Source organism: Spermophilus citellus (genome assembly GCF_964194105.1).
Source record: "Spermophilus citellus genome assembly, chromosome: 9".
In the NCBI taxonomy this organism is placed as follows: Eukaryota; Metazoa; Chordata; class Mammalia; order Rodentia; family Sciuridae; genus Spermophilus; species Spermophilus citellus.
Genome location: NC_138191.1, coordinates 74,354,912 through 74,381,702, shown reverse-complemented (window position 1 = coordinate 74,381,702; position 26,791 = coordinate 74,354,912). Strand labels below are relative to the sequence as shown.

General features: G+C 38.1%; 2 protein-coding genes across 16 annotated transcripts in view; both read right to left on the bottom strand.

Moving 5' to 3' along the window:
* The window catches only part of ZZZ3 (zinc finger ZZ-type containing 3), a 110,511-nt gene extending 109,662 nt beyond the window's left edge, over positions 1–849 (bottom strand). For 5 of the 7 annotated variants that reach the window (XM_081307951.1, XM_081307948.1, XM_081307947.1 and 2 more), the window contains exon 1: positions 458–597. Coding sequence is in view for 1 of the 7 variants with exons in the window: in XM_081307953.1 (XP_081164079.1) it covers positions 458–834 (377 nt within the window). In the remaining 6 variants the exon portion in view is untranslated. Of the gene's footprint in view, positions 1–457 lie in introns of all 7 variants that reach the window. The other 2 variants (XM_081307953.1, XM_081307950.1) reach the window with 2 other exon arrangements.
* A 17,419-nt stretch (positions 850–18,268) lies between these two features.
* USP33 (ubiquitin specific peptidase 33) overlaps positions 18,269–26,791 on the bottom strand; it is a 59,436-nt gene continuing 50,913 nt past the window's right edge. For all 9 annotated transcript variants that reach the window (XM_081305935.1, XM_081305936.1, XM_081305929.1 and 6 more), the window contains 3 exons: positions 22,485–22,587; positions 20,057–20,125; positions 18,269–19,455 (listed from right to left, as the gene is read on the bottom strand). In XM_081305935.1, the coding sequence (XP_081162061.1) occupies positions 19,298–19,455; positions 20,057–20,125; positions 22,485–22,587 (330 nt within the window). In that variant the 3' untranslated portion in view covers positions 18,269–19,297. The remainder of the gene's footprint in view (positions 19,456–20,056; positions 20,126–22,484; positions 22,588–26,791) is intronic.

The window sequence follows — 26,791 nt, the reverse complement described above, 5'->3', positions numbered from 1 at the left end:
CAAAATACAGAAAAAAAAAACAGGAAGTATTTTCCACCTTGTGTGTCTCTTCCTAACCTCCTAGAAAAGAAGAACAGCAGCAAGCCATCCCAAAACCTTCGACGATCACGGTTATACTAGAAAGTCCAACCCTATAACTCAGTCGGCTTGCCTGTCACGTGGAAGATTTTCAGCGTGTCCGTCACGTGGGCCGCCAAGGAGCGGGCGCGCGCCCATCGCCCTCCCAAGAGCCCTCCCCGCCCCCTTTCGCCCGCGCACACGTGCGCGCGCACCCCCGCCCCACGTGGGGGCTTCGCCGTCGCCGTCGCCGTCGCCGCAGCCGCCTCCAGCCCACCCCCTCCCAGCATTTGGCTCCAAATCTGGGTCCCAGAGCCGATCATTTCAACCCCCCGGCCTCCACCTTTCTTCTCCCTCCCCCGAGTCTGGACCCCACCACGTGCCCCGAGCGCCTGCTCACCTTCCGCGCGGGGCCGGGCGTGACGGGCCACTCCGGGAGGCGCCGCTACCGTGGCCGCTCTCTGCTCCCGCCACGGCACTTGCTTGACTGGCTGCCGCCGCAGGAAGCTCGACAACGGCGCGGCGGCGCTTCCAGGTGGGTCCCCGCCTCCCGCTCCTGCCACTTCCCGCAGCACCAGCGGCTCCTTCCGGTCCCCTCCTTTCTCCTGGTTGGGACCGGCAGGCGGCGGCTGCGGCTGCATGCGCGCTCACTGCACCGCCTGCTGGTAATCGTGGCCTGTGCAGCGCCCACGGGCAGAGGGCCGCCGAGGCCCGCCCTCTCGGCGGGTCCCCGCCCTTGGGCGAGGGTTGGTCTTCTGAGGGCAGGACCCAGTCCATCCCCTGCAGGGGTCTGTCCTGTCACTACTCAAGGAGATACCGCCTCTTTTCTCCACTGTTGAACGACTGCTTCATCCTAACCTTTGGTTTCTTTTGAGAATCTAAGCCCTAGCTCCCTTGGTAGTGTGGTATATTTTAAATACTTCTGCCTACCTCATCGCTAACGGGACGACCTCCCTAGCTCACCTCCATGGCTTTCTGGCTCTCATCACAGCACGCAAGCTCCAACCTTTGCGCTTGCTGTTCTCTCCAGCTAGAGCACTTCCCCCAGATTTAACTGATCGATGTTCAATGCGCATTTCAGGTACCTTTTCAGAGGTCACTGTCAGAGAGCTTCCGGAAGAGCGTATCTCCAGGTCACTACTTATCCACTTTCTACCTTCATACAATTATCATTTCCAGACATTACTTGCAAATGTCTTCCTCACCAAGCATGTAGTATTTTTTTTTAATTGCCAATGGATTTTTCACTTTATTTATATGTGGTGCTGAGGATCGAACCCAGGGCCTCACACATACTAGGCAAGTGCTCTACCACTGAACCACAATCCCAGTCCGGTATTTTTAAAAGCAAATAATGTAAAGGTTTGTACAATATTTTCTGAAACACTGGCATTTCTATTACAATCTCAAGTCTAATACTTGAACCAAATAAAAGGGAGCCTAGAAGTGGGCAAAAAGCTCACGTTTCTCTCAGTCCCCTACTATAACATGTAAGGCACTGCCTTAGAATCCTCTTTGAAAAATCACTAATATAGTTCATTCTTCCTTTCAACATATGCCAAGTACTGTCAAGTACTGTGGATGAAAAGCCCAGGTCATTGGGGTTGTGGGTGTTGCTCAGTGATAGATCACTTCCCTTGCATGCATGAAGCCCTGGGTTCCATCCTTAGCACCATAATTTTTTTTTTTTTTTTTAAATCTGGCTACACTGGCACATGTCTGTAATTGGTTTGATCATTTCCTTTGTGTGTCTGGATATTTGTAGGGCTGAAGCTCTATAACTGGGTAGTTGATTGAATTTGTGAGCTTGTGAAAGAAAGTCTAGGATTCCTGACTTGGGTGACTAGGGAAATAGAGGTGTCATTGATGACCACAGAAAATATTAAAGTAGGAGCAAGTTTAGCATGGGAAATGATGTGTTCCATTAAGGGTATACTGAGTTTAAGATAACTCTAGTATATCCAAATGAAGCTGCCTAGGAGTCTAATCTGGAAGTTAACTGGAACCTTGGATATAAATGTGGTGGTGGGGGTGGTATGAAGAAAACACAAAGAATTGTAGAAAGAACAAAGTCTTGAGAAATACTGACATTTTTATAGGCAAGGAAAGTGAAAAACAGAACTGAGGGACTAGAACAGTAAAAGAAAAACTGGATAAAGTAGTACCCCAAACAAAAGGGATGAGGAAATTTGAAAAAAGGAATCATCAACATTAACATATTAGACAAATTTACCAGACACTTATTTTGTGTTACCGACCACATTAAGCTATGGGGGTGAACAAGACAAAACCCTTTTCTTTGGTGCTTATTATATAGTGGGGAAGATATGGTTGTACATCACCAAAATGATGAATATATTTAGCACGTGTTAAAAATTTGTACATTATTTGTTTCTAGGAAAGTACTTATTTCTAAGAAACTTTTTGTGGTTTATGAAAAACTCAGTATACAGGTTAAAAAAAGAATTCAAAATAATTAAAATAGCAAAATTAGGGGGAAAAGAAAACAGAAGAAAAATAATGCATAAACATACATGCTCTAAGGTCCTAAACACTTGATTTAGGATTTCTAGCAGGTGTTACAAGGAAAAACAAGATCAGTTATAACAGTCTCAATATCCATATAGATAATAAAACAATTTGCCCATTACTATTCCCAATAGTAAAAAGAAGATACATTCCTCCCATAGTATCTCCTAAAGACAAGATCATGTGAACAGTATTCTCAACAGCATCTTTCTAGTAAATCCAACAATTAATTTGTTGGGATCCTTTAATACATCTTTCACTCTAGGCTGAAAGCAATTCAGCTTCGAAAAGATGATAAGCATAGCCTAGGAAAGAAACTTCATCTTAGTAAAAGGAAATATTTAAGAAACATTTAAAGGAATAAATTAATTATACATTATTCAGATGATCCTCCATTCATTTAGCTGATGTGATCCATAAAACATGAGTCTTCTGGGTCTCAACTGATTCCTGGAGAACCAAATCAGTTTTGCTTTCAAAATGTAAAAGATTTACAAATAATCCCTGCCTCCCCACAATTCATTTACAGGTAAAGAATCTTTTTCAAAAGTCCCTCAAAAGGAGAACTAGGGGCTGTGGGTATAGCTCAGTGACAGAACATGTGCTTAGAATGCATGAGGCCCTGGGTTCAATCCTCAGCACTGAAAAGAAAAAACAACCACAAAATCTATTAATTGAAAAGTCGAACAATAACTTTACAATGGATCAATTAGGCCCTCACCACCCAAACCACTGATCAATCTTCTTATCATTACCAGTGAAACAAACATATTGTGCAAGCCCTCCTTCTTTCCTCTTGCTTCACCAGGCTAATCAAATCAATAAACTCTTAAATTGATAACTCCCAATGAGCTGTGCTTCCTGTAGTGCATATTCTTGTGTAGTTCCCTTCCTACACAAAGATGGCAGAAATGGCATTGTGTCAATTCTTGTTATAACTCTTTAGAAGCCTACAGCATTTACTTTTACCCTCTTGGAACTCAGCTACCATAAATTATGCTATCTTGTTGGGGAGAAGTCACATGGAGAGACCATAGTGGGTGAGATCATGGGGAAAGAAAGGCCTTGAGATGAATTCTGCACCTTGGTCAACTTGAACACCAACACGCCAGTCCAGTGAGAAGTTTTTATTGACATTCCAGCATAGCTTCACCATCAACTGAATGCACCCTGATGAGTGAATCTGGTCAACACTACAAGGACCACACACAGAATTGTTAAAAATAATAATTTTTTTTTATCAGTTAAATTTTTAGATGCTGTTTTATGCTTTTTGTTTTGTTCTTGTACCAGGGATTAAACCAGGGGCACTTAACCCCTGAGCCACATCCTCAGCCCTTCTTATTCTTTATTTTGAGGCAGTGTCTTGCTCAGTTATTTAGGGCTTTGCTAAATTGCTGAGGCTGACCTCAAATTTGAGATCCTCCTCCTAAGTTCCTGGGATTACAGGCATGTACAACCACACTCAGCTATAAAAGATAGTCTTAAGCCTGAATGACATCATGCCTAGTGTTGAACTTTCCCTGCTGTCACGTTCACATAGCCTCACATTTATGTACACAGGTCTGTAGCAGAATTTAATGTGGGCAAGAGACAAAGAGCTGAAGGAACTTGAACCCAAAAGGGCTTGTCTTATTAATCTATACCTGGAGAGCTGCTATCATAAATCATGCTTCCATAATTTTGCTAAATTTACACATTTCTGACATGAATCAAGGTTATTATCTGTATTGGAATCCTTGACTTTCTGCCATTGGTGACAAATGAATAGTACTGTAGGACTATAGAACTGGCAGAACATGTTAGTTGCACCAAAAGCTAGGAAGATGGATACTATACCTTCACAATGTACTTTGTATCTAATTCAATATTTAGTTTCAGAAAAAACCAATGAAATAAATATTCATTTTTCAGATAAGGAAACCAAGGCCAGAGAACTTGCCAAGGCCTTATAGATGTTGGCAGGACTTAGTATTCAAGTACAAGCAATCTCAGTATGTTACACTGATTAGGTTACCTTATTTACACTTCCCTGTAGCCACACCTTTTGCCATGTGACCTCCCCCTATACACACACACACACACACACACACACACACACACACACAAAGGAATTGAACCTAGAAGCAATTTACCATTGAGCTACATCCTCACTTCTTTTTTATTTTTTGAGACAAAGCCTTGCTAAATTGTCAAGGCTAGCTTCCAATTTGTGATCTTCATTTCTCAGCCTCCTTAATCACTAGAACAAGCATGCACCACTATGCCCAGCTTGCCATTTGACTTGGCAGTTCCTCTCACTGAAAGTAGAATCTATTTCCCTATTCCTTGATTCTGAGATCAACCTCTAACTTGCTTTAACCAATGACATGTTAATAGATGTGACACATGTACTGGCTTGAAAATGACTTGCTCCTCTGCTATACAGAGAACACACCTGGGTTAGTCTGCTGAAGAATATAAGAAACAGCCAATTTGCTCCAGTCATCTCAGGAGAAGTCAGCCAGATCAGTCAATCCCAAGAAAAATCAGTAAACCCAGGAAAGGTCAGCAGATGCATCAGTGGGAATGGGCCAAAGTCTGATTAGCCACAAACTTACAAAGTAAATTCTTCTTACACACCACTGAAATTTGGCAAAAACTAATAAACTAACTCAGGAGCCTATACTTTTTTATACTTTTTTTAAGGGGTGGGGCATACTGGGGATTCAACTCGGGGGTGCTTTACCACTGAGCTAAGTCCCCAGCCCTTTTTATTTTTTATTTTGAGACAGGGTCTTGCTAAGTTGCTCAGGCTGTCCTCAAACTTGGGGTCTTCCTGCCTTAGCCTCCAGAGTCACTGGGATTACAGGTGTGTACCACCACACCCAGCTGGAGCCCATATTTCTAATGACTATTCATGCCGCTTTTCAAATTGTTGAGTTTTAGATGACTGATGTATGAGTACATATATCTAGTACAGTTAGAAAGATACATTAAAGCTAGTAAAATATACTGGAGAATCATCTTAAAAGATGGGATAGTGAGGTACAGTGGTACACTCCTGTAATCCCAGCCACTTAGGAGGCTGAGACAGGATTGCAAGTTTGAGAACAGCCTGGGCAATTTAGCCAGATATCCTGTCCAAAAAACTAAAAATAATAGGACTGGGGATATAGCTCAGTGGTAGGGTGCCTCTGGCCTCAATCCCCTGTACAAACAATAAAAACATTGTTATTAAAATAGTTTAATAATAGTCCATTTTTCTTTTCTTTTCCTTTCTTTTTTTTTTTTTTTTTTTTGTGGTATTGTGAATCAAATATCAAACCCAGGGCTTCACACATGCTAGGCAAGTCCTGTACCACTGAACTACCTAGAAAAATAGTAATTCTTTTTTTTTTCCATAGAGAATTAATTCCCCTTCCCAGTGCCATCATTCAAAATAGTAATAAATATATTCAAATTGACCATTGAGGGTCAGAGAAATAGCTAAGACATAAAAGGAAATTGCCTTTCTGATGTAACTAATACAAATAATATCCTAAAGTTTGTTATGAAAATAGTAATGAGTGCTAATAAGTCATATATATGGGGAAAGTAATTTAAGCAGGGAAACAAAGATAGAAGCCAGATAGATCTGAAAAGGAATGAGGGCATAAAGTGGAATTAAAGGGTATAGACTGTCACCAGCTGTTGGGCTGGCAACTAAAAGACCACACAAACACAAAAATACCTTTTTAGGGGGTCAGAGACGGCTCTGAGACCTCAGGTGTCAGGTCCCACACTGAAGGCAAGGGGAGCAAGGGAGGCAAGAGAGAGAACACACCTGAAACCCCCTATGTATTGGGGAAAAGCCATTCATAGAATATAAGGCAAGGGATTGGGTTTCAAAGGGTGGAGTCTTGCTTGGTGATGTCTTGTGGTCAGCAGGTTGATTGACATCTTGGAAAGCCACACCCATCTCAGGTACTGTGTGGGATCACAGGCAGAAAAGGCACACATACGCTGCACCACCCAATCAGGCAGCAATGTCAGGCCAGTCCCCTCATACTGCTCAATGTGCACAGCTCATACACACAGCCCATGGATGGTCCGCAACAATAGACTGGATTCAAAACTTTGTAAATAAAAAAGAAGAAACAGGTGTGGCAGGTTGTTCTAGAGAATATTCATTTCCTGGCTTGAAATGAGGGAATTTCCCCTGAAGGAAAGGCAAGGTGCTAGTGAAGAGGGAGAGTTAAGAAGCACTGTAGCATGAAGGATTGATAATTGATTTTTAAAAACATAGCAGAAAGTGTAGGGCATTGAAACTAATTAAATGAAGTCAGGCATAGTGGTACACACTTATAATCCCAGCTACTCAGGAGGCCAAGGCAGGATTACAAATTTGAGGCCAGCCTATCTCAAAATAAAAACAAAAGGGGCTGGGGGTGTAGCTCAGCGGTAGAGCACTTACCTGGCATATACAGAGCCCTGAGTTCAATTTCCAGAACTGCAAAAAAAGAAGGAAAAAAAAAAACTAAATGAAAAAATGAATTGCCAAGGAAGACAGGAAAAGAGAAAGAGTCCCCCTTTGTCAATTATACCTTAATAAAGCTGAGGAGGGAAAAGCCCCTTCTTTCTCTAATCTAGAAAGATATTAAGAGGCAGCAATGAAAGGAAGACAAAGGAGTAATGTTTCAGTCTTAGCAAAATAGAGGTCAGATTATTTAATGAAGCCAGGAGAAGAGTAAGACTATGGAGAACTATAATGGTAGTATGCTATCCTAGGAAATTGACAAAGGATCACTAAAAATATCACTAAGCATTGAGAACTAAACTGAATGCAAAACTAAATATTATAAAATTACCAAGTATGGAGATATTGTTAAATATCTTCCCACCTTCCTAAATATTATACAATTACCATGTAAACTTCTGTATTTCAGCATATATTTCCTAACAAGGGCTTTCTTCTACATACTAGTTTTCACATTCAAGAAACTTAACACTGAGGCAGGGCAGAGTGGCACTTGCCTGTAATCCCAATAATGTGGGAGACTGAGGCAGGAGGATTACAGGTTCAAAACCAGCCTGAGCAATTTGGCAAGACCCTGTCTCAAAATAAAAAAATTTTTAAAAAGGCTGGGAGAAGAGGTAGTTCAGTAGTCCTATGCCCCTGAATTCAATCTTCAGTAACACCAAACAAAAACTTTAACATTTATATTATTTTATCTAAGATCTAAAATCTATCCCATTTCAGCATATATAATGTATATAATTGAATTTCTCAAACTCTTCCAATTATTGTTCCTTATAATCTGCTCCCTCCCATCCAGAACCAAATTAAGAACCAGATATTGCATTTCGTTGCCACCTTCTCTTAATCTTCATCTTTTTTTTTTTTTTTTTTTTGGTACCACTGATTGAACCCAGAGGCACTTAACCACTGAGCCACATCACCAGCTCTTTTTATTCTTTGAGACAGGGTCTCGGCTAAGTTGCTAAGGCTGGCTTTGAACTTGGCAATCCTCCTATCTCAGCCTCCTGAGCTTCTGACATTACAGGCATGTGCCACCATGTCTGGCCATCCAGCCTCTTTTATGTCTATCATAACACAAAATTTTTGAAGAGTCCAGAGCAGCTATGTTTGTACAACATGCCTTTAAAATTTTTATCTTGCTTTCCCTCATGATTAGATTCATATTAAGCCTTACTGGGAAGATCCTACACAGATAATGCTGTGTCCTTAGAAGTTATGTATTTTGAAAAGAAGAAAGAATAACAGATTACATCACTGAGTGCCAACTATGTTCAGTACTGTGTTCATATAATAATATGTAACAATAAATGTAATTATTATAATCCCATGATTGAGTATGGCAGACAGATTTGTTCAAACTTCTCTCAAGAAAACACTTGCTGTCAGCTCCTGCGTTTAGAAATCTGACAACTCCCTTGACTCCTCTGGGGTCAAGCTGAGTTTCTTTTCCAGATAGTCACTAGTCAGTGACAAAATAAGGCCTACTTATAGTACAAAGACAAAGCCATTTCTGAAATCTTAGCTCCAGATGTCCTTAGGGGGTTGGCAGAGGCTATCAGGTCTGCATCATTCTGATAACTCTCGGTCAATCCTGCTTAATCTAATAATATTCTTTCCTTCGTTTTTTTCCCAAGGGATGGTACTGGTTATTACAATTATGGACTCCACCATGCTAAGTACACACTCTATCACTGAGCTATGTGCACCATCCCATTCCTCCACAACAAATTGTATGCACTCTTAACATCTCAGTGTCTGCTTCCTGGGAAATCCAAGATACAGCATTCTCACTTAACAAAGAAAACTGAAGTTGAAAGAAGTTTAAATATTGTTCCAAATCACAGATAGAGCCAGGCGCAGTGGAATATGCCTGTAATCCCAACAGTTTGGAAAGCTGAGGCAAGGAAGATCATGAGTTCTAATCCAGCCTCACCAACTTAGTGAGGCCTAAGCAACTCACTGAGAACCTGCCTCTAAAGAAAATAATAAAATACAAAAAAGAGCTGGGGATGTGGCTCAGTAGTTGAGCACCCCTGGATTCAACCCCAATACAAAAAAAAAAAAAAATTTTAAATCATAGTTGGAAGGTAACAGCAACTAGGATTTGAATTTAGGCAAGTGACTCTAAAAAAACTAATCACTTTCATATTAGAAATCAAAGTACTTTAAATACATAGGCTCTCAATATCCTTTGACTACAATTTTCCATTAGCTAAAAAGGCATAGTGCTACCACTTATTATGTATTTTGACAAACATAATGTAAAAAATTGAATGAACTCTTTTTTCGGGAGCAGGGGGTAACTGGGGATTGTACTCAAAGGATTGTACCACTGAGCCACATCCCAGACCCTTTTTTTTTTTTTAGATAAGTATCTTGCTAAGTTGCTATGACTGGCCTCAAATTTGTGATCCTCCTGCCTCAGCCTCCTAAATTGCTGGTATTACACGTATGCACCACCATACCCAGTGGGACTAGTATTCTCTATTATATTCCTTTTTTTAAAAAAATATTTTTCAAGTTGTTGATAGACCTTTATTTATATGCAGTGCTGAGAATCAAATCCAGTGCCTCAAATATGCCAAGCAAGTGTGCTACCGCTGAGCCACAGCCCCAATTCCCTTTTTTAATAATTTCATTTTTTTATATTCTTATGTGGTGCTGAGGATTGAACCTAGTACCTCATGCATGCTAGACAAGAGTCTGCCACTGAGTCACAATTCCTGCCCTATTGTATTTCAATAATACGTTACTATAAATGAATATGATGCCATAACCAGTTTCAAGGGAATTCATTAGGGAATAATATATTGTAGTGAATAAAAGCACTGGTATGAAGTCACGTTGATTTAAGTTGGAATCCCTTTGTTATATAACTTTGGGCAAGACACTTAGCCTATATCATAGAATTGTTGCAAATATTAGACATAAGGAAAGCACATTAGTACAGTCACTAAAACATTGTTAAATGTTCAATGGCAAATGCTATTAAAAACAAACCTTTTTAAATTTAAATAAGTGCCCAGCATTACACTAAATTCTGGTGATTTAAACACAGATCAAAACCATCTGACTGTACACAATGGATACATGTATCAAATATTACATGGCACTAAATTAATATTATAAATTTTATGTTTTTAAGTATCAGTAAAAAATTTAAAAAATCATTCAACCCTTGAGGAGAATCACAGTATGATTATGAGGAAGAAGAAAACTAAAACCTTTTTTAAAAATTTTCAAGCCAGCGCAGTGGCACATGCCTATAATCCTAGCTGAGGATTGTAATAATCTGAAGGCTGAGGTAGGAGGATCGATTTAAAGCGAGCCTCAGCAACTCAGCAAAGCTTTAAGCAACACAGTAAGACCCTATCTCTAAATAAAATATTTCAGAAAGGAACTGGGGATGTGGCTCAGTGGTTATGTACCCTGGGTTCAATCCCAGGTACCAAAAATTTCAAATGGATCTCAAACAGCTGATTAATAAACTCATTAAACAATAAAACTTTACTGATGGGACTGGGGTTGTGGCTCAGTAGTAGAGTGATTGCTTGGTATGCATGAGACCCTGGGTTCCATGCTCAGCACCACATAAATATAAAGATATTTAGATTCCAACATGGCGGCGGGCGCGGAGAGATCAAGTCTCTGACCTCTTCAGCTGTACGGGCATAGGGAGTCGTAAACAATCTAAATTGTGTTTGCTCAGGATCACTAGGCAATGCTGAACTGACGTGGATCTGGGGCGATCAGTCTGGGCCTCTCAGAACACACACTGAGCCCAGATCGCCTGAATTCAAGCTCCCGTTCGCCTGCTTGCTGCAGACAAACAGCTGTGACTCAGCACTAATCCATCCGGCTGAAACAACTGGTCGGCCCTTCTGTTCCTATGGAGGTAAATGCCAACCGAGCCTTCATAGGTAGTGGCCACAGGTTTGAAACGGGGCTTGGGAGAGACAGTAAGGACCCACCCGTTGCATTGGTCACCCGGCAAAGGGAAACGAACTGTCGCCATTTGCAAGAGATACCACCATGGCAGAGAACTGACGTCATCAGACTGCGGCGGAGGAGATAACTTCATTGAAACCTGCGGCTACAGGTGTGTAATTCCCTAGCCTTCCCTCTCCACACATTGGGGAAACCTTAAGGGCCCCTCCCAGCTCTCCCATGAGCCGGATAGCCAGACCGAGGGAATGAAACGTGGCGCGGGACCCGAGACGTGGAACTCCTGGCTACCGCTCCCACCAGTGCTGACACCTGAGGTCTCTTGCACCAGCTACCGGGGTCATGGCTACTGGAGGGCAAGTAAAATTCGCTGAGGATTCTCAGCCCCAAGCTCTACAAACTTAGGGTCTGAGGGAATGACAGACAGGGAGAGTGTGCCCAGTCCTCCATAAAAACAAGGCTCCCGGGAGCAGCAGACCTGGTGTGTAGCCAGTATTGTGGTGAGCGGCACCCGTGAGAGGAGCCTGGCTAGAGGAAAAGTGGGGAAGTGACTAGACACAAGAGGAGGCCCTAGGCACGCATGATTGGAGACTCGCCCAGTCTGGGAGGAAGAGCTGCTGCACAGTGATTGGTTCCCACGTATTGAAGGAGAAACTTGGCCTGGTGGGCACAGTGCCACCTACTGGAAGAGAAGTTAATCAAACTCTTAAGACTGCATTTATTAGTTTTTTTTTCTTTTTTTTTTTTTGATTTGGGTTTTTTCTTTCATTTTCATTTTTCTTTCTTGTTTTTTAAATTTTTTTACAATTTTTTTAAAATTTTTTTCTTCTAATTTTAATGTTAATTTTATTATTTTTTTTAAATTTTTTTTATTTCCTATTATTTTTCTTCTTTTGTCTTTTCATTTCTTTTCAATTTTCTTATTCCCCCTTCCGTGAATTCTACCAGCTTACTCTCATTCTCTTTAGTGACTTCTTCCCTTCCCTTATAATACCTTTCCTCCCAAGCATCAAATAAATTTATAGGAGTAAACAGTAACTCAGCAGTCAAACAGAACAAGAAGTAACATGAGGAACTTGAAAAAACAAGGAAGAAAAGGAGTACAAACAATGCAGGACAGCCTAAATATCCAGGAGGACCTAGAGTCATCAGAAAAATGGTCATATAAAGAACTCAAGGAAAACCTTAGACACATAGAATGGAACCTTAAAGAGGATACGAGACAGCAAATTCAAGCAGTGAAAGAACACGTTGAGAATGAATTACATAAACAGATAAAAGAAGAAGTTACGCATCTATATCAGGAGATAGAGATTATAAAAAATAATCAATAATTCTAGAAATGAAGGAAACGATAAACCAAATTAAAAACTCAATTGAGAGTATCACTAACAGAGTGGAGCAAGTAGAAGAACGTCAGATAATGAAGACAAAATATATCATCTTGAAAAGAGTCTAGCCAACTCAGAAAGGCTGGTAAAAAATCACGAGAAAAACATCCAAGAGTTATGGGATAACATAAAAAAACCAAACTTACGAGTCATCAGGATAGAAGAAGGTACAGAGATTCAAACCAAGGGAATGAGTAACCTGCTGAATGAAATAATTATAGAACACTTTCCAGAAATAAAAAAGGAAACAGAGGGGCTGGGGATGTGGCTCAAGTGGTAGCGCGCTCGCCTGGCATGCGTGCGGCCCGGGTTCGATCCTCAGCACCACATACAAACAAAGATGTTGTGCCCGCCGGAAACTAAAAAATAAAGATTAAAAACTTCTCTCTCTCTCTCTCTCTCTCTCTCTCTCTCTCTCTCTCTCTCTGTCTCTCACTCTCAAAAAAAAAAAAAAAAAAAAAAAAAGGAAACAGATATACAAATTGAAGATGCATACAGGACACCGAGCACACAAAATCACAGTAGACCAACGCCAAGACACATTGTTATGAAGATATCCAATATACAGAACAAAGAGAAAATATTAAAAGCTACAAGAGAAAGGAGGCAGATTACATTCAGGGGTAAACCAATAAGGTTAACAACGGATTTTTCATCACAGACGCTGAAAGCGAGAAGATCCTGGAACAACGTATTTCAAACACTGAAAGACAATGGATGCCAACCAAGAATTCTGTATCCAGCAAAATTAAGCTTCAGGTATGACAACGAAATAAAAATCTTTCATGATAAACAAAAGTAAAGAGAATTTGCAGCCAGAAAACCAGCACTGCAAAGCATTTTGAGAAAAACACTACACGAGGAAGAAATGAAAAACAATAACCAAAACCATCAGTGGGAAGTGCCTCGGTAAAGACAGAGGGCGAGGGGAAAGATAATCATGGAGAAACAAACTAAATTTTTTTAAAAAAAGGATAAATAATCAAACATGGCTGGAAGTACAAACCATATATCAATAGTAACTCTGAATGTTAATGGCTTAAACTCTCCAATAAAGCGACATAGGCTGGTATCATGGATTAAAAAAACAAATCCAACAATATGCTGCCTCCAGGAAACACATTTGATTGGAAAAGACATACACAGGCTGAAGGTGAAAGGATGGGAAAAAATATACCACGCACACAGTCCTCGTAAGCAAGCAGGGGTGGCCATCCGTATATCGAATAAAATCGACTTCAAGACTAAGTTAATCAAAAGGGATAAGGAAGGACATTATATACTGTTAAAAGGAACCATTCACCAACAAGACATAACAATTATCAATATTTATGCACCAAATAATGGTGCTGCGACATTCATAAAACAAATTCTCCTCAAGTTCAAGAATCAAATGGACCACAACACAATAATTATGGGTGACTTCAACACACCTCTCTCACCATTGGACAGATCCTCCAAACAAAAGTTGAATAAAGAAACTATAGAACTCAATACCACAATCAATAACCTAGAATTAACTGACATATATAGAATATATCAACCATCATCAAATGGATATACTTTTTTCTCAGCAGCACGTGGATCCTTCTCAAAAATAGACCATATATTATGTCATAGGGCAACCCTCAGTAAATATAAAGGGGTGGAAATAATACCATGCATTTTATCTGATCATAATGGAATGAAACTGGAAATCAATGATAAAAGAAGGAAGGAAAAATCCTACATCACATGGAAAATGAACAATATGTTACTGAATGATCAATGGGTTACAGAAGACATAAAGGAGGAAATCAAAAAATTCTTAGAGATAAATGAAAATACAGACACAACATATCGGAATCTATGGGACACAATGAAAGCAGTTTTAAGAGGGAAATTCATCGTCTGGTGGTCATTCCTCAAAAAACAGAAAAAACCAACAAATAAATGAGCTCACACATCATCTCAAAGCCCTACAAAAGGAAGAGCAAAATAACAGCAAATGTAGCAGAAGGCAAGAAATAATTAAAATCAGAGCAGAAATCAATGAAATTGAAAGAAAAGAAACTATTGAAAAAATTAACAAAACTAAAAGTTGGTTCTTCGAAAAAATAAATAAGATCGACAGACCTTTAGCCATGCTAATGAAGAGAAGAAGAGAGAGAACTCAAATTACTAACATACAGGATGAAAAAGGCAATATCACAACAGATGCTACAGAAATACAGAAGACAATTAGAAATTATTTTGAAAACCTATATTCCAATAAAATAGAAGATAGTGAAGACATCGATAAATTTCTTAAGTCATATGATTTGCCCAGACTGAGTCAGGAGGATACACACAATTTGAACAGACCAATATCAATGGATGAAATTGAAGAAGCAATCAAAACACTACCAACCAAGAAAAGCCCAGGACCGGATGGGTATACAGTGGAGTTTTACAAAACCTTTAAAGAAGAATTAATACCAATACTTTTCAAGTTATTTCAGGAAATAGAAAAAGAGGGAGCTCTTCCAAATTCATTCTATGAGGCCAACATCACCCTGATTCCGAAACCAGACAAAGACACCTCAAAGAAAGAAAACTACAGACCAATATCTCTAATGAACCTAGATGCAAAAATCCTCAATAAAATTCTGGCGAATCGAATACAAAAACACATTAAAAAAATTGTGCACCATGATCAAGTAGGATTCATCCCTGGGATGCAAGGATGGTTCAATATACGGAAATCAATAAATGTTATTCACCACATCAATAGACTTAAAGATAAGAACCATTTGATCATCTCGATAGACGCAGAGAAAGCATTCGACAAAGTGCAGCATCCCTTTATGTTCAAAACATTAGAAAAACTAGGGATAACAGGAACTTACCTTGACATTGTAAAAGCTATCTATGCTAAGCCTCAGGCTAGCATCATTCTGAATGGACAAAAGTTGAAGGCACTCCCTCTACAATCTGGGACAAGACAGGGATGCCCTCTCTCACCACTTCTATTTAATTTAGTCCTTGAAATACTAGCCAGAGCAATTAGACAAAAGAAATTAAAGGCATAAAAATTGGAAAATAGGAACTTAAATTATCACTATTTGCGGACGACATGATTCTATACCTAGAAGACCCAAAAGGGTCTACAAAGAAACTACTAGAACTAATAAATGAATTCAGCAAAGTGGCAGGATATAAAATCAACACGCATAAATCAAATGCATTCCTGTATATCAGCGACAAAACTTCTGAAACGGAAATGAGGAAAAACACTCCATTCACAATATCCTCAAAAAAAATAAAACACTTGGGAATCAACCTAACAAAAGAGGTGAAAGATTTATACCATGAAAACTACAGAACCCTAAAGAGAGAAGTAGAAGAAGATCTTCGAAGATGGAAAAATATACCCTGTTCATGGATAGGCAGAACTAACATCATCAAAATGGCGATATTACCAAAAGTTCTCTATAGGTTTAATGCAATGCCAATCAAAATCCCAACGGCATTTCTTGTAGAAATAGATAAAGCAATCATGAAATTCATATGGAAAAATAAAAGACCCAGAATAGCAAAAGCAATTCTAAGCAGGAAGTGTGAATCAGGCGGTATAGCGATACCAGTTTTCAAACTATATCACAGAGCAATAGTGATAAAAACAGCATGGTACTGGTACCAAAACAGGCGGGTGGACCAATGGTACAGAATAGAGGACACAGAGACTAATCCACAAAGTTACAACTATCTTATATTTGATAAAGGGGCTAAAAGCATGCAATGGAGGAAGGATAGCATCTTCAACAAATGGTGTTGGGAAAACTGAAAATCCATATGCAACAAAATGAAACTGAATCCCTTTCTCTCGCCATGCACAAAAGTTAACTCAAAATGGATCAAGGAGCTTGATATCAAATCAGAGACTCTGCGTCTGATAGAAGAAAAAGTTGGCTCCGATCTACAGATTGTGGGGTCGGGCTTCAAATTCCTTACTAGGACACCCATAGCACAAGAGTTAATAACAAGAATCAACAAATGGGACTTACTTAAACTAAAATGTTTTTTCTCAGCAAGAGAAACAATAAGAGAGGTAAATAGGGAGCCTACATCCTGGGAACAAATTTTTACTCCTCACACCTCAGATAGAGCCCTAATATCCAGAGTATACAAAGAACTCAAAAAATTAGACAATAAGATAACAAATAACCCAATCAACAAATGGGCCAACGACCTGAACAGACACTTCTCTGAGGATGATATACAATCAAACAAGTACATGAAAAAATGCTCACCATCGCTAGCAGTCAGAGAAATGCAAATCAAAACCACCCTAAGATTGGCAGCCACTATGAAGTCAAACAACATCAGGTGCTGGCGAGGATGTGGAGAAAAGGGTACACTTGTACATTGCTGGTGGGACTGCAAATTGGTGCGGCCAATTTGGAAAGCAGTTTGGAGATTCCTGGGAAAGCTGGGAATGGAACCACCATTTGACCCTGCTATTGCCCTTCCCGGACTATTCCCTGAAGACCTTAAAAGAGCATGCTACAGGGATACTGCCACATCGATGTTTGATGTTCGTAGCAGCACAATTCACAATAGCTAGACTGTGGAACCAACCCAGATGCCCTTCAGTTGATGAATGGATTAAAAAAAATGTGGCATTTATACACCATGGAATATTACGCAGCACTAAAAAATGACAAAATCATGGAATTTGCAGGGAAATGGATGGCACTAGAGCAGATTATGCTTAGTGAAGCTAGGCAATCCCTAAAAAACAAATACCAAATGTCTTCTTTGATATAATGAGAGCAACTATGAACAGAGTAGGGAGGAAGAGCAGGAAGAAAAGATTAACTTGAAACAGAGACATGAGATGGGAGGGAAAGAGAGAGAAAAGGGAAATTGCATGGAAATGAAGGGAGACCCTCATTGCTATACAAAATTACATATAAGAGGTTGTGAGGGAAATGGGAAAATAAACAAGGAGAGAAATGAATTACAGTAGATGGGGTAGAGAGAGAAGATGTGAGGGAAGGGGAGGGGGGATAGTAGGGGATAGGAAAGTTAGCAGAATACAACAGTCACTAATATGGCAGTATGTAAAAATGTGGATGTGTAACCGACGTGATTCTGCAATCTGCATTTGGGGTAAAATTGGGAGTTCATAACCCACTTCAATCTAATGTATGAAATATGATATGTCAAGAGCTTTGTAATGTTGTGAACTACCAATAAAAAAAATAAAATAAAAAATTTTAAAAAATATATATATGTTACACACTGGGAGATGACGTAACCATTGAAGACTTTATCAGAACATATCAGTTGGACATTCAGGAAACAGGTGTGAGAATTTGAAATTTGTATTTACTGGGCAAGGATGGAGGGTCCAGAGTTCAGCATTCAGCACTTACCTCTTTCCCTCCAGGATCTATTGTACTGTCACAGGGAAAAGATCTATCTCGGGAAGGATCAATGTTTTGGATTCTTCCCAGAGACTTTCATTTTAGGCTTGGGGTAGATCTCCTTCCCAGAGATTGTCTTGTCACTGGGAAAGGGTGTATTGGGAAAGGATCAATGACATCAATGTGATGGCTTCCTCCTCCCTCCCTCCTGTCAGGCCACACTGTTTTGAGGGTTGTCATTTCTATATCCTTCAGATACCATTAGGCAGAGTACTCTGTAGTGATTGCTTATGATAAATAAAGCTTTGTTAATAAGAAAAAAAAAAAAAGATATTTAAAAAAAAACTTTCCTAAATGATGTCCATATTTCTGAAAAGAATTACTAAGAAGGCATTAATATTAACAAATTCTATACCCTTCAACTTTAATATCTATCAAATAAATTCAATATTCAATTATATAATTATACGTCATTTTTATTGAACTAATTTTTAACAATATCACTTTAAATGGTGGCAGCTGCCTTAAACTGAAACAAAGACATCAAGAATGTTATCCAACATCCTCAATGTTATCCAGTATGCTTTCGGAGTATAGTTAAACTTCTAACATTACATAATCAAGCAAATAGTGGTGCATACTACATTATTCAAAAAGACTTTATGCATTTCATTAAAAAAATCATTTTGTAAGTGGCTTCAGCTTTATCAAAATCTCACTGACACATTCCACACTTCATGCTTGCAAAATGAAAGGTGGCCTAAAACTAACTCTAAGGATTTTTACTTACTGACATTAATGAACACTATCCAGGGTTGTAGGAATTGAAGTTTTACATTATAAGCAGCAATAAGTTACTGATATTGGCTGACAAATTCCACTCAAACTAAATATATCTTTGATACATTCAAAAGACATTTTGCACGTTTTAATATGCTAGTTTATATGGTGCAGTGCAAAAGAAGTGACACCCTAATGTTTCCTGAGCTTTGGGAAATTAACAACTTTCTGACTACTACTCTTAATTTAAAATAGGCTCTTTGTTATACCAAGCCATGTCAAAACTATACAATTAAATTAGGATTTTGGAGAACTGAAAAGATTGGTCAGTTATGCTAACACAGAGTAATGAAAAAGTTTTCAAAGCAAAAAAATATTTACAACACTACAAAGGATATACAGGATCTGCATGTAGTAAAAAGATCAAAGACAGCCTACTGATTACCAATCAATCACAACTGTCCCTTCTGTTTCAAAAATATTACACTTAAAAGACTTATATGGTAAGTTATTTAGCATTAAATACACCAACCTGTAGTATATTACACATTTTAACATTTTTCCTCAATGCCCAGTAAGACAGAATAAATGGGACAAAAGATGAAAAAAAATCAAGAAAAAACATGCTTTAAGGAATGTTTTTGAATGTGTATGTCAAGGGAAGTGAAAATGATTTCTCATTAGAACTCCCTATATCCTCCAGATTACAAAGATCGTGTCTCTACTTCAATTTTTTCTTCCGCTTGTAGTATGTCAGGATCAACATGAACAACTGGAGGTCGTAGGATAACTTCAGGTCCTCCACCATATATAGACTGCAGAAAATTCCATGTTTCTTCGGAAATCTGACCAGAATCTGCTCCTAAAATTATGGGTATATAGAGCAAATAATGTTTACAAACATATATATTCATACTGGACATGCTTTTATAATGTACCCACCAGCACAAGTCATCTAGAAATAAATGAGAACTTCTGAAACATCAATCTTCAGACTACCAACTTGTATTGTACAATTTGATAATAATAATTTGATTATATTGTAAAAAAATTGATTATAAATAACTGATAAAATAATTGTGCCTGAAATAATTTTCATAACTTGCAATGTATGTCTGTTAGAGATGCTTTTTCCCAGCTCCTGTCAATAGCTTTACAATCTTTTTTCAGATTAAAATAAACAAATAAACACTGACTGCTTTCCAACTATTTTGTCTTAGTTCTAGCACGAATTACATTCTTTTTTTCTCTTCTATTCTTGTAGTACTGGGGGTTGAACCTATGGCAAAATATTATTGAGCTATATCCCTAGTCACTGTTATCTTATTTTCACACACTCTCACTAAGTTACGTAGATTGTCTTCAAATGTAATCCTTCTATTACAGTCTCCTCGGTATCTGGAATTACAGGCATGCACTGCCATACCTGGCTAAGTAAAGGTTTTAGTATTAATAAAACTTACCTTGCCTGAGCATCACATTACCACATTTAGTGACTGCAATTTTAGTATTGTCAATAGGACCTGGAGGATCTAAGTTCAAAGGAAAAAAGATTTATCAAAATGCATACGTCAAACAAATTTAACAAATAATTACACAATTCTGTGCATGAAATGATTGAGCGCTGTAACCAAATAATCAAACTGCTTACAAATTATTACAGTTTCTACCTAAGGTAAAGATTCTTTCCGAGTTTCTTCCTTTTTGGGTTTTATTTTTCCCAAAATAGCTCTAGGAAAGAAGGTAAGAGAGGTTCATTAACCTTACCAAAGTGTAGTAGAATTATTTCTTAACTCTCCATTTAGGGACTGCAGATCAAAATGTTATCTTTAATGTTATCAAAGAACAATTCCTTTGTAACTTCTTCCCCTAGTTCAGAGGACTGAAACCACTGGTCTTCTACTACTGAGCTATATCCGCAGCTTTTTAAATTTTATTTTGAAACAGTGTCTCACTCAATTGCCTAGGCTAGCCTTGAACTTGCAATCCTCCTACCTGAGTCTCTTGAGTAACTGGATTAAAGACTGTACCATCATGTTCAATTAATTCCACTGTAATATAAAAAGAAATTTTAAACAATTCTCAATTTGTTTCAGATAGTCATTGAAGCAAATTTAAAAATAAGAATTATAAAATTTAAAAAATATATCCTCTCTTAATTTAAGAAAAAATGTCTTAGCTAGACATAGTGGTACATGCCTGTTACCTCGGTGACTTGGGAGATTGATGCAGGAGGATTCAAAGTTTAACCCAACTTAACACAGGCCTTAGCAACTTAGCAAGACTGTCTCAAAATAAAAAAGGATGTAGTTCAGTGGTAAAGCACCCATGGGTTCAATCCCTGATAACCCACACACACACATACACAAAAAAATGCAGCAGCTTTGAAATAGGCACAATATCAGAATAGAAGAAAATAATTATTTTAATTGTATTACAGAAGAATAGGCAATTTTTTCTCCCTTTGGTGGTACTAGGTATTGAATCCAGTGCTGCTCTTCCACTGAGCTACATCTCCAGCCCCTTTAATTTTTTGAGACAGGGTCTCACTAAGCTGCTTAGGCTGACAAACTCTTCTCTGCCACAGTCTTCTAAATCACTAGGATTACAGACATCCACCACCACACCCAGATAGGCAAACTGCTTTAATATCTATAAGGTCTTTCTGCTTTTACATAATATAATTTTAGCTTAAAAAAAAACAGGATTCAAACTATGCATATTGAGTTGAAAGCTTTTTACATATATCAAGAACATCTAATTATGAAATCATTGTTATTTTTAAAAAATATTTATTTTTTAGGTGTAGATGGACATAGCACAATGCCTTTATTTTTTTCTGTGGTGCTGAGGATTGAACCCAAGTCCCACCTGTGCTAGGCGAGCACTCTACCGCTGAGCCACAATCCCAGCTCTGAAATTATTAATATTACAACATAAAATTATTTTAAAGGCATACAAAGTATTTCACTGTATTGGATAAACCATAATCAATCTTTTACTGCTATAATTTATTAAATTCTTCATTAATAAGATCACAGACTGGTAGGCTGGGGTTGTAGCTCATTGGTGAAGCACTTGCCTAGCATGTGTGAGGCAATGGGTTCAATTCTTAGCATTACATATAAATAAATAAAATAAAGGTCCATCGACAACTAATAATAATACTGCTGAGCACGGTGGCAGACACCTATAATTACAGAGACTTGGCAGTCTGAGGCAGGAAGATCTGAAATTCAAGGCTAGCGTAGGCAATTCAGTGAGACACTGTCTCAAAAATAAAAAGCAGTGGGGATATAGCTCATTGGTAGAACACTCTGGGTTCAATCCCTGGTACTGCAAAAAAAAAAAAAAAATCAGACTAATTGACTCATTTTGTTCAGTTCTTTTATTCTTGCTGTGAATATGCTATAATTCATAAAATGTTTACCCATTTGTTTACTGTAATGCTGGAGATAGAACCCAGGATCTCATGCTTCCTAGGGAAGCATTCTACCACTGAGATAATCTCTAAGCCAATAAAACAGGCTTATAAATCCCACCCCTCCACCCCCACTCAAAACAAGAATATAGCCAGGCATGGTGGTGCACATCTGTGATCCCAGCAACTCAGGTGGCTGAGGAAGGAGTATCACAAGTTCAAGGCCAACTTCAGTAACTTAGATGGCCTGTCTCAAAATAAAAAGGGCTGGGGGCATAGTTGAGTGGTAAAGATGCCATGGCTTCAATCCCCAGTACCAAACAAACAAACAGAAACCAAAGAATATAAATTAGAATGTAAGTTCTCTGAGGTCAGGGGTCTTTTTTTCTTTTGCAATAAGTATTTCTCAGACGCTCAAGATACTTGTTAAATGAATAAACAGTTACCAAAAAATTCAGTTAACCACTCACCTCCATCTTTACCTTTCACAAAACTCTCCCATTCTCTAAACCACTGCATACTTATGCAATAAAATGTCGCTGGAGAGTCTTCCTCTTGGAATGCTCTGTTAAGCTACAGAAAGAAAAAAAATCAGTCATCTTTAATCAATAACTTGCAGAGTCACAGAACAGTAAAATCATTCCACTTCAGTATCTGATAAGGTCAATTTCTCATACACATATAGAGTATGGTACCACAATAAATGTACACTGATGCTAAGTATCTTAGTATTATGATATGTGGTAGAAATTATTAATAAACAATTCTAGTTTGTGTCTCAAAATTTAACAAAATGGGTATAGAAGTCTGTATAAGTGGAAGATGATCAAAGTAAAGTCTTCGAACAGTAACTACACAAAAATAACACATTACTTCTTAAAACTCTGATGTGTAAACTTTAACAACATCTAAACTTTGCTTTTGTTCAATTAAGATACTGGTGGACAATCTGCTATTACCAACACAATGTGGCATAGAATACTCTTGTAGGGCTGGGGTTGTGGCTCAGGGCACCAAAGAATACTCTTGTAGGACTGGGGTTGTGGTTCAGGGGTAGAGAACTTGCCTAGCACATGTGAGGCACTGGTTCAATCCTTAGCACCACATAAAAAATAATTAAATTGCATACATATAAAAAAGAATATTCTTGTACATGTTATTTCACAGGCAATATATATGTGGTAAGTATATGTAAATTCTCAAAAGTAGAGGAATTATCCCTAAACATGTTTCACTTCCTCCACTAGCCCTAAGGCCTAAGGAATGGGTATGTGACCCACAATAGGCACAACTCTATTAGAAATGGAATTCTTCAAGAGAATAACTTAATGGCTAGAATGGAGTCACTTTGACATCAATTTTGGTTAGCTTACATACCCAGGGCTACTTTGATTTTCAAACTTTTGGATGTCTGATCATTCAGTTTTTTTTCAATAAATTATTTTTCTGCTTAAATTAATCAGTCTGGCCCCCCACTGCTGGCAACTTAAAAAACCCAACTGATAGAAAAACTGGTATAGAAAGAGCAGTACAGGTAGTAGAGCCTCAGCTAAATGAAGAATATTTGGGAATTTATCTGATTACAGTAGTATTTCATGATGGGTAACTAAAAGCCCATGGTATGTACTAACTGGACAAAGACAAGTTCAGATTATGTCATCCCCTTAATTAAACAGAAACCCTGCAACTCTCCCCAAAGATCCTTATAATAGCCCAGAAGTACCTCCCATGATCTGACTTTACATTCTAATTTTTTTCTTTCTCCATTTCTACATGTAATCACATTAATCTTTTTGTTTTCCTAGAACCAATCAAATAACATTCCCACCTCTCAAGGATTTTGTACTGGCTATCCCTTCTTTCAGCAGGTATTCAAATGACTGTGTCTCTCTCGTCCTTTAATTTTTTGTTTAAATGTCACCTCTCATTGAGTCCTATCTTGATTATTCTCTTTAAAATTGCAACTTGTTTCATCCCCTCATACTATAATCCTGATCTCTTACCCTATTCCTTTTTCCATAATATATGATTTTTAATATACAACATCTATTTATTTATTAAATGTAGGTTCTTTGAGGGAAAGGATCTTTCTGAGACAAAAAGTATCTGCTTAACAATGAAAGGGAATAAAAGATGCTGTGAGCTGGTAGTGATGGCTCAGCTATTTGGGAGGCTGAAGCAGAAGGACTGCAAGGATCTTAAGTTTGAAACAAGCCTCAGTAACTTAGTAAGACCCTGTCTCAAAATAAAAAATAAAAAGGGTCGAAAATGTATTTCAGGGGTAAAGCATTCCTGGGTTCAATCCCAAGTATCTAAAAGGCGTGTGTGTGTGTGGATGCACGCGCGTGCGTGCCTGTGTGAGAGAGAGAGAGAAAAAAAAAACGCTGTGGCTATCTTTTCTACAGAAATTAAGGCATATTTATCTCAAGGCATGGAATTAGAGTTAGTGCTTTCTGTGATTTACAGATTGCATAAAGAAAGATGAGATTTCTCAAAGATGCTGAATTAATTATAGCATTTATTAAATACACCATTACCAGATTTGGACACTTCTTTCAGGACTTTATCATCAATAAAGATAAGTTTTTTTGATAAAGATTAGTAAGTTTCTTCCTTATATATCTAGGAGGGGGCTTTTTAAAATTTAACTAAGCACAATAACTCCATTAACTTAATAACATGCATTTTTCCCCCATCCAATTTTGGGAAATTTCTCAAAACTATATATAATCCCAATGACTCAGTAGGTTGAGACAGAAGGATCACTGTATGCCAGTACTATTTTTATACGAACACACTTGGTTTGTTAAAAAGGGGGTATATTTAAAAAACAAACAAAAACCTAGTGTTATGGACTAATCACAGATTTTCCTTTTGTAGGGGAGGGCACAGTGCTGGGGATCAAACCCAAGGCCTCATTGCTCTACCACTGAGGTATATATTTTCATTTTTAAAAATAGCTTTATTGGGCTAGGGTTGTGGCTCAGCGGTAGAGCGCTTGCCTAGCATGTGTGAGGCCCTGGGTTCGATCCTCAGCACCACATAAAAAATAAAATAAATAAAAGGTGTTGTGTACAACTACAACTAAAAAATAAAATATTTTTAAAAATAGCTTTATTGCTAAGTGCAGTAGCACACACCTATAATCCTAGTAACTTGGGAAGCTGAGGTAGAAGGATCTTAAGTTTGAGACCAGCCTGGGCAACTCAGCAAGCCCCTGTCTCAATTTTTAAAAAGAGTTAGGGACATAGCTCAATGGTAGAATGGCCCTGGGTTTGATCCTTAGGGGTAGGGGGAATAAAAGCCAACAACAAAAATTAAAATGGATTTGTTGATATAATCAACCCAATGTTACTGGGAAGTTCAGTGATTTTTCAGTAAACTTAGTTGTGCAATCTTCACCAAAATCCAGTTTCCAATATTTCCAAAACATTAATCAGTTTACAATCACTCTACTGCTCTTAGCTCTAGAAACCACTGATCTAATAATTTACATTTGTATTTTTCCCCCTCTTCAGAAATTCCTTATAAATAAAATTAGGTATTAGTCATTTTTATGTCTTTTACTTTTTTTTTTTACCTTTATTTATCTTTATATGGTGCTGAGGATCAAACCCAGGGCCTCACACATGCTAGGCGAACACTCTATCACTGAGCCACAACCCCAGCCCCCTGTCTTTTACTTAATATGTTTCTGAAATTCATTCATGTTGTCACATGCATCAGTAATCCATTATTTTTTTATTGCTGAATAGTCTTCCAATGTATGAATATAACACATTTTGTTCATGCATATGCCACCTGATGGATATTTCAATTGTTTACAATTTGGGGCAACTGATAAGTTCATTTTACAGGTTCTATGTGAATGTAAACTGACGTTTCTGGAGTGAAAACCTAGGAGTAGATTGTTGGGTCAGATGCTAAATGCTGAATCTAAGAAATTACCAAACTGCTTATCATGTAGCCTGCTGTACTTTGCATTCTCATCATTAATAGTCACCTGAGAATTCCCTACTATATACTATGCACATGCTTATTAGTCATACTTTCTTAGTAGTAATGTCTATTCAAATCTTGCATCTATTTTTAAATTGAAATATTTGCCTACTTACTCACTTGTATGAGTTCTTCATATAATTTGGATATAGTGCTCTGGTGACATGTGATTTAGGCTTTGGGTCTATTGTCTTACCACACAATGTTTCTCTCAGTACCACCAATCTTGGATTTACTGAATATCTCATTCATTGACTAACATCCACATTGCTTCTGATCATGGAATTAATTCATTATGTACAAAAGAAAAAACATCTCATATTCTAAGATTAATTACCTTACCATGTGTTATCACCCAAAATCTGCTGGCCTATCAAATACTTTTTTTTTTTTTAACTTTGTGATAACATTTTGTGAGCTTGGTACTATCCTACATGATGTGATATATGCTCCGTAAAGAGACCAATATGTGGTGCCTTTTCTTATTCACTCCCAGTTCTGGGGACCAGAAATCCAAAATCAAAAACTGGGCTCGCTGTGAAGCTCTACAGGACATTTCACTCCCCACCTCCTCAAGATTCTGCCTTGTAGCTGTACTGCTCCAATCTATGCCACTGTCTTCACATGGCTTTCACCTCTTTCTTCATGTATCTTTCTGTATGTCTCTTGATAGGGACACTTACTAAATTTAGGGTCCACACAGATTAATTCAGAATAATTTTACCCTGAAATCCTTATCTGTGCAAAGACTCTTTGTTTTTCAAATAAGGTCATATTC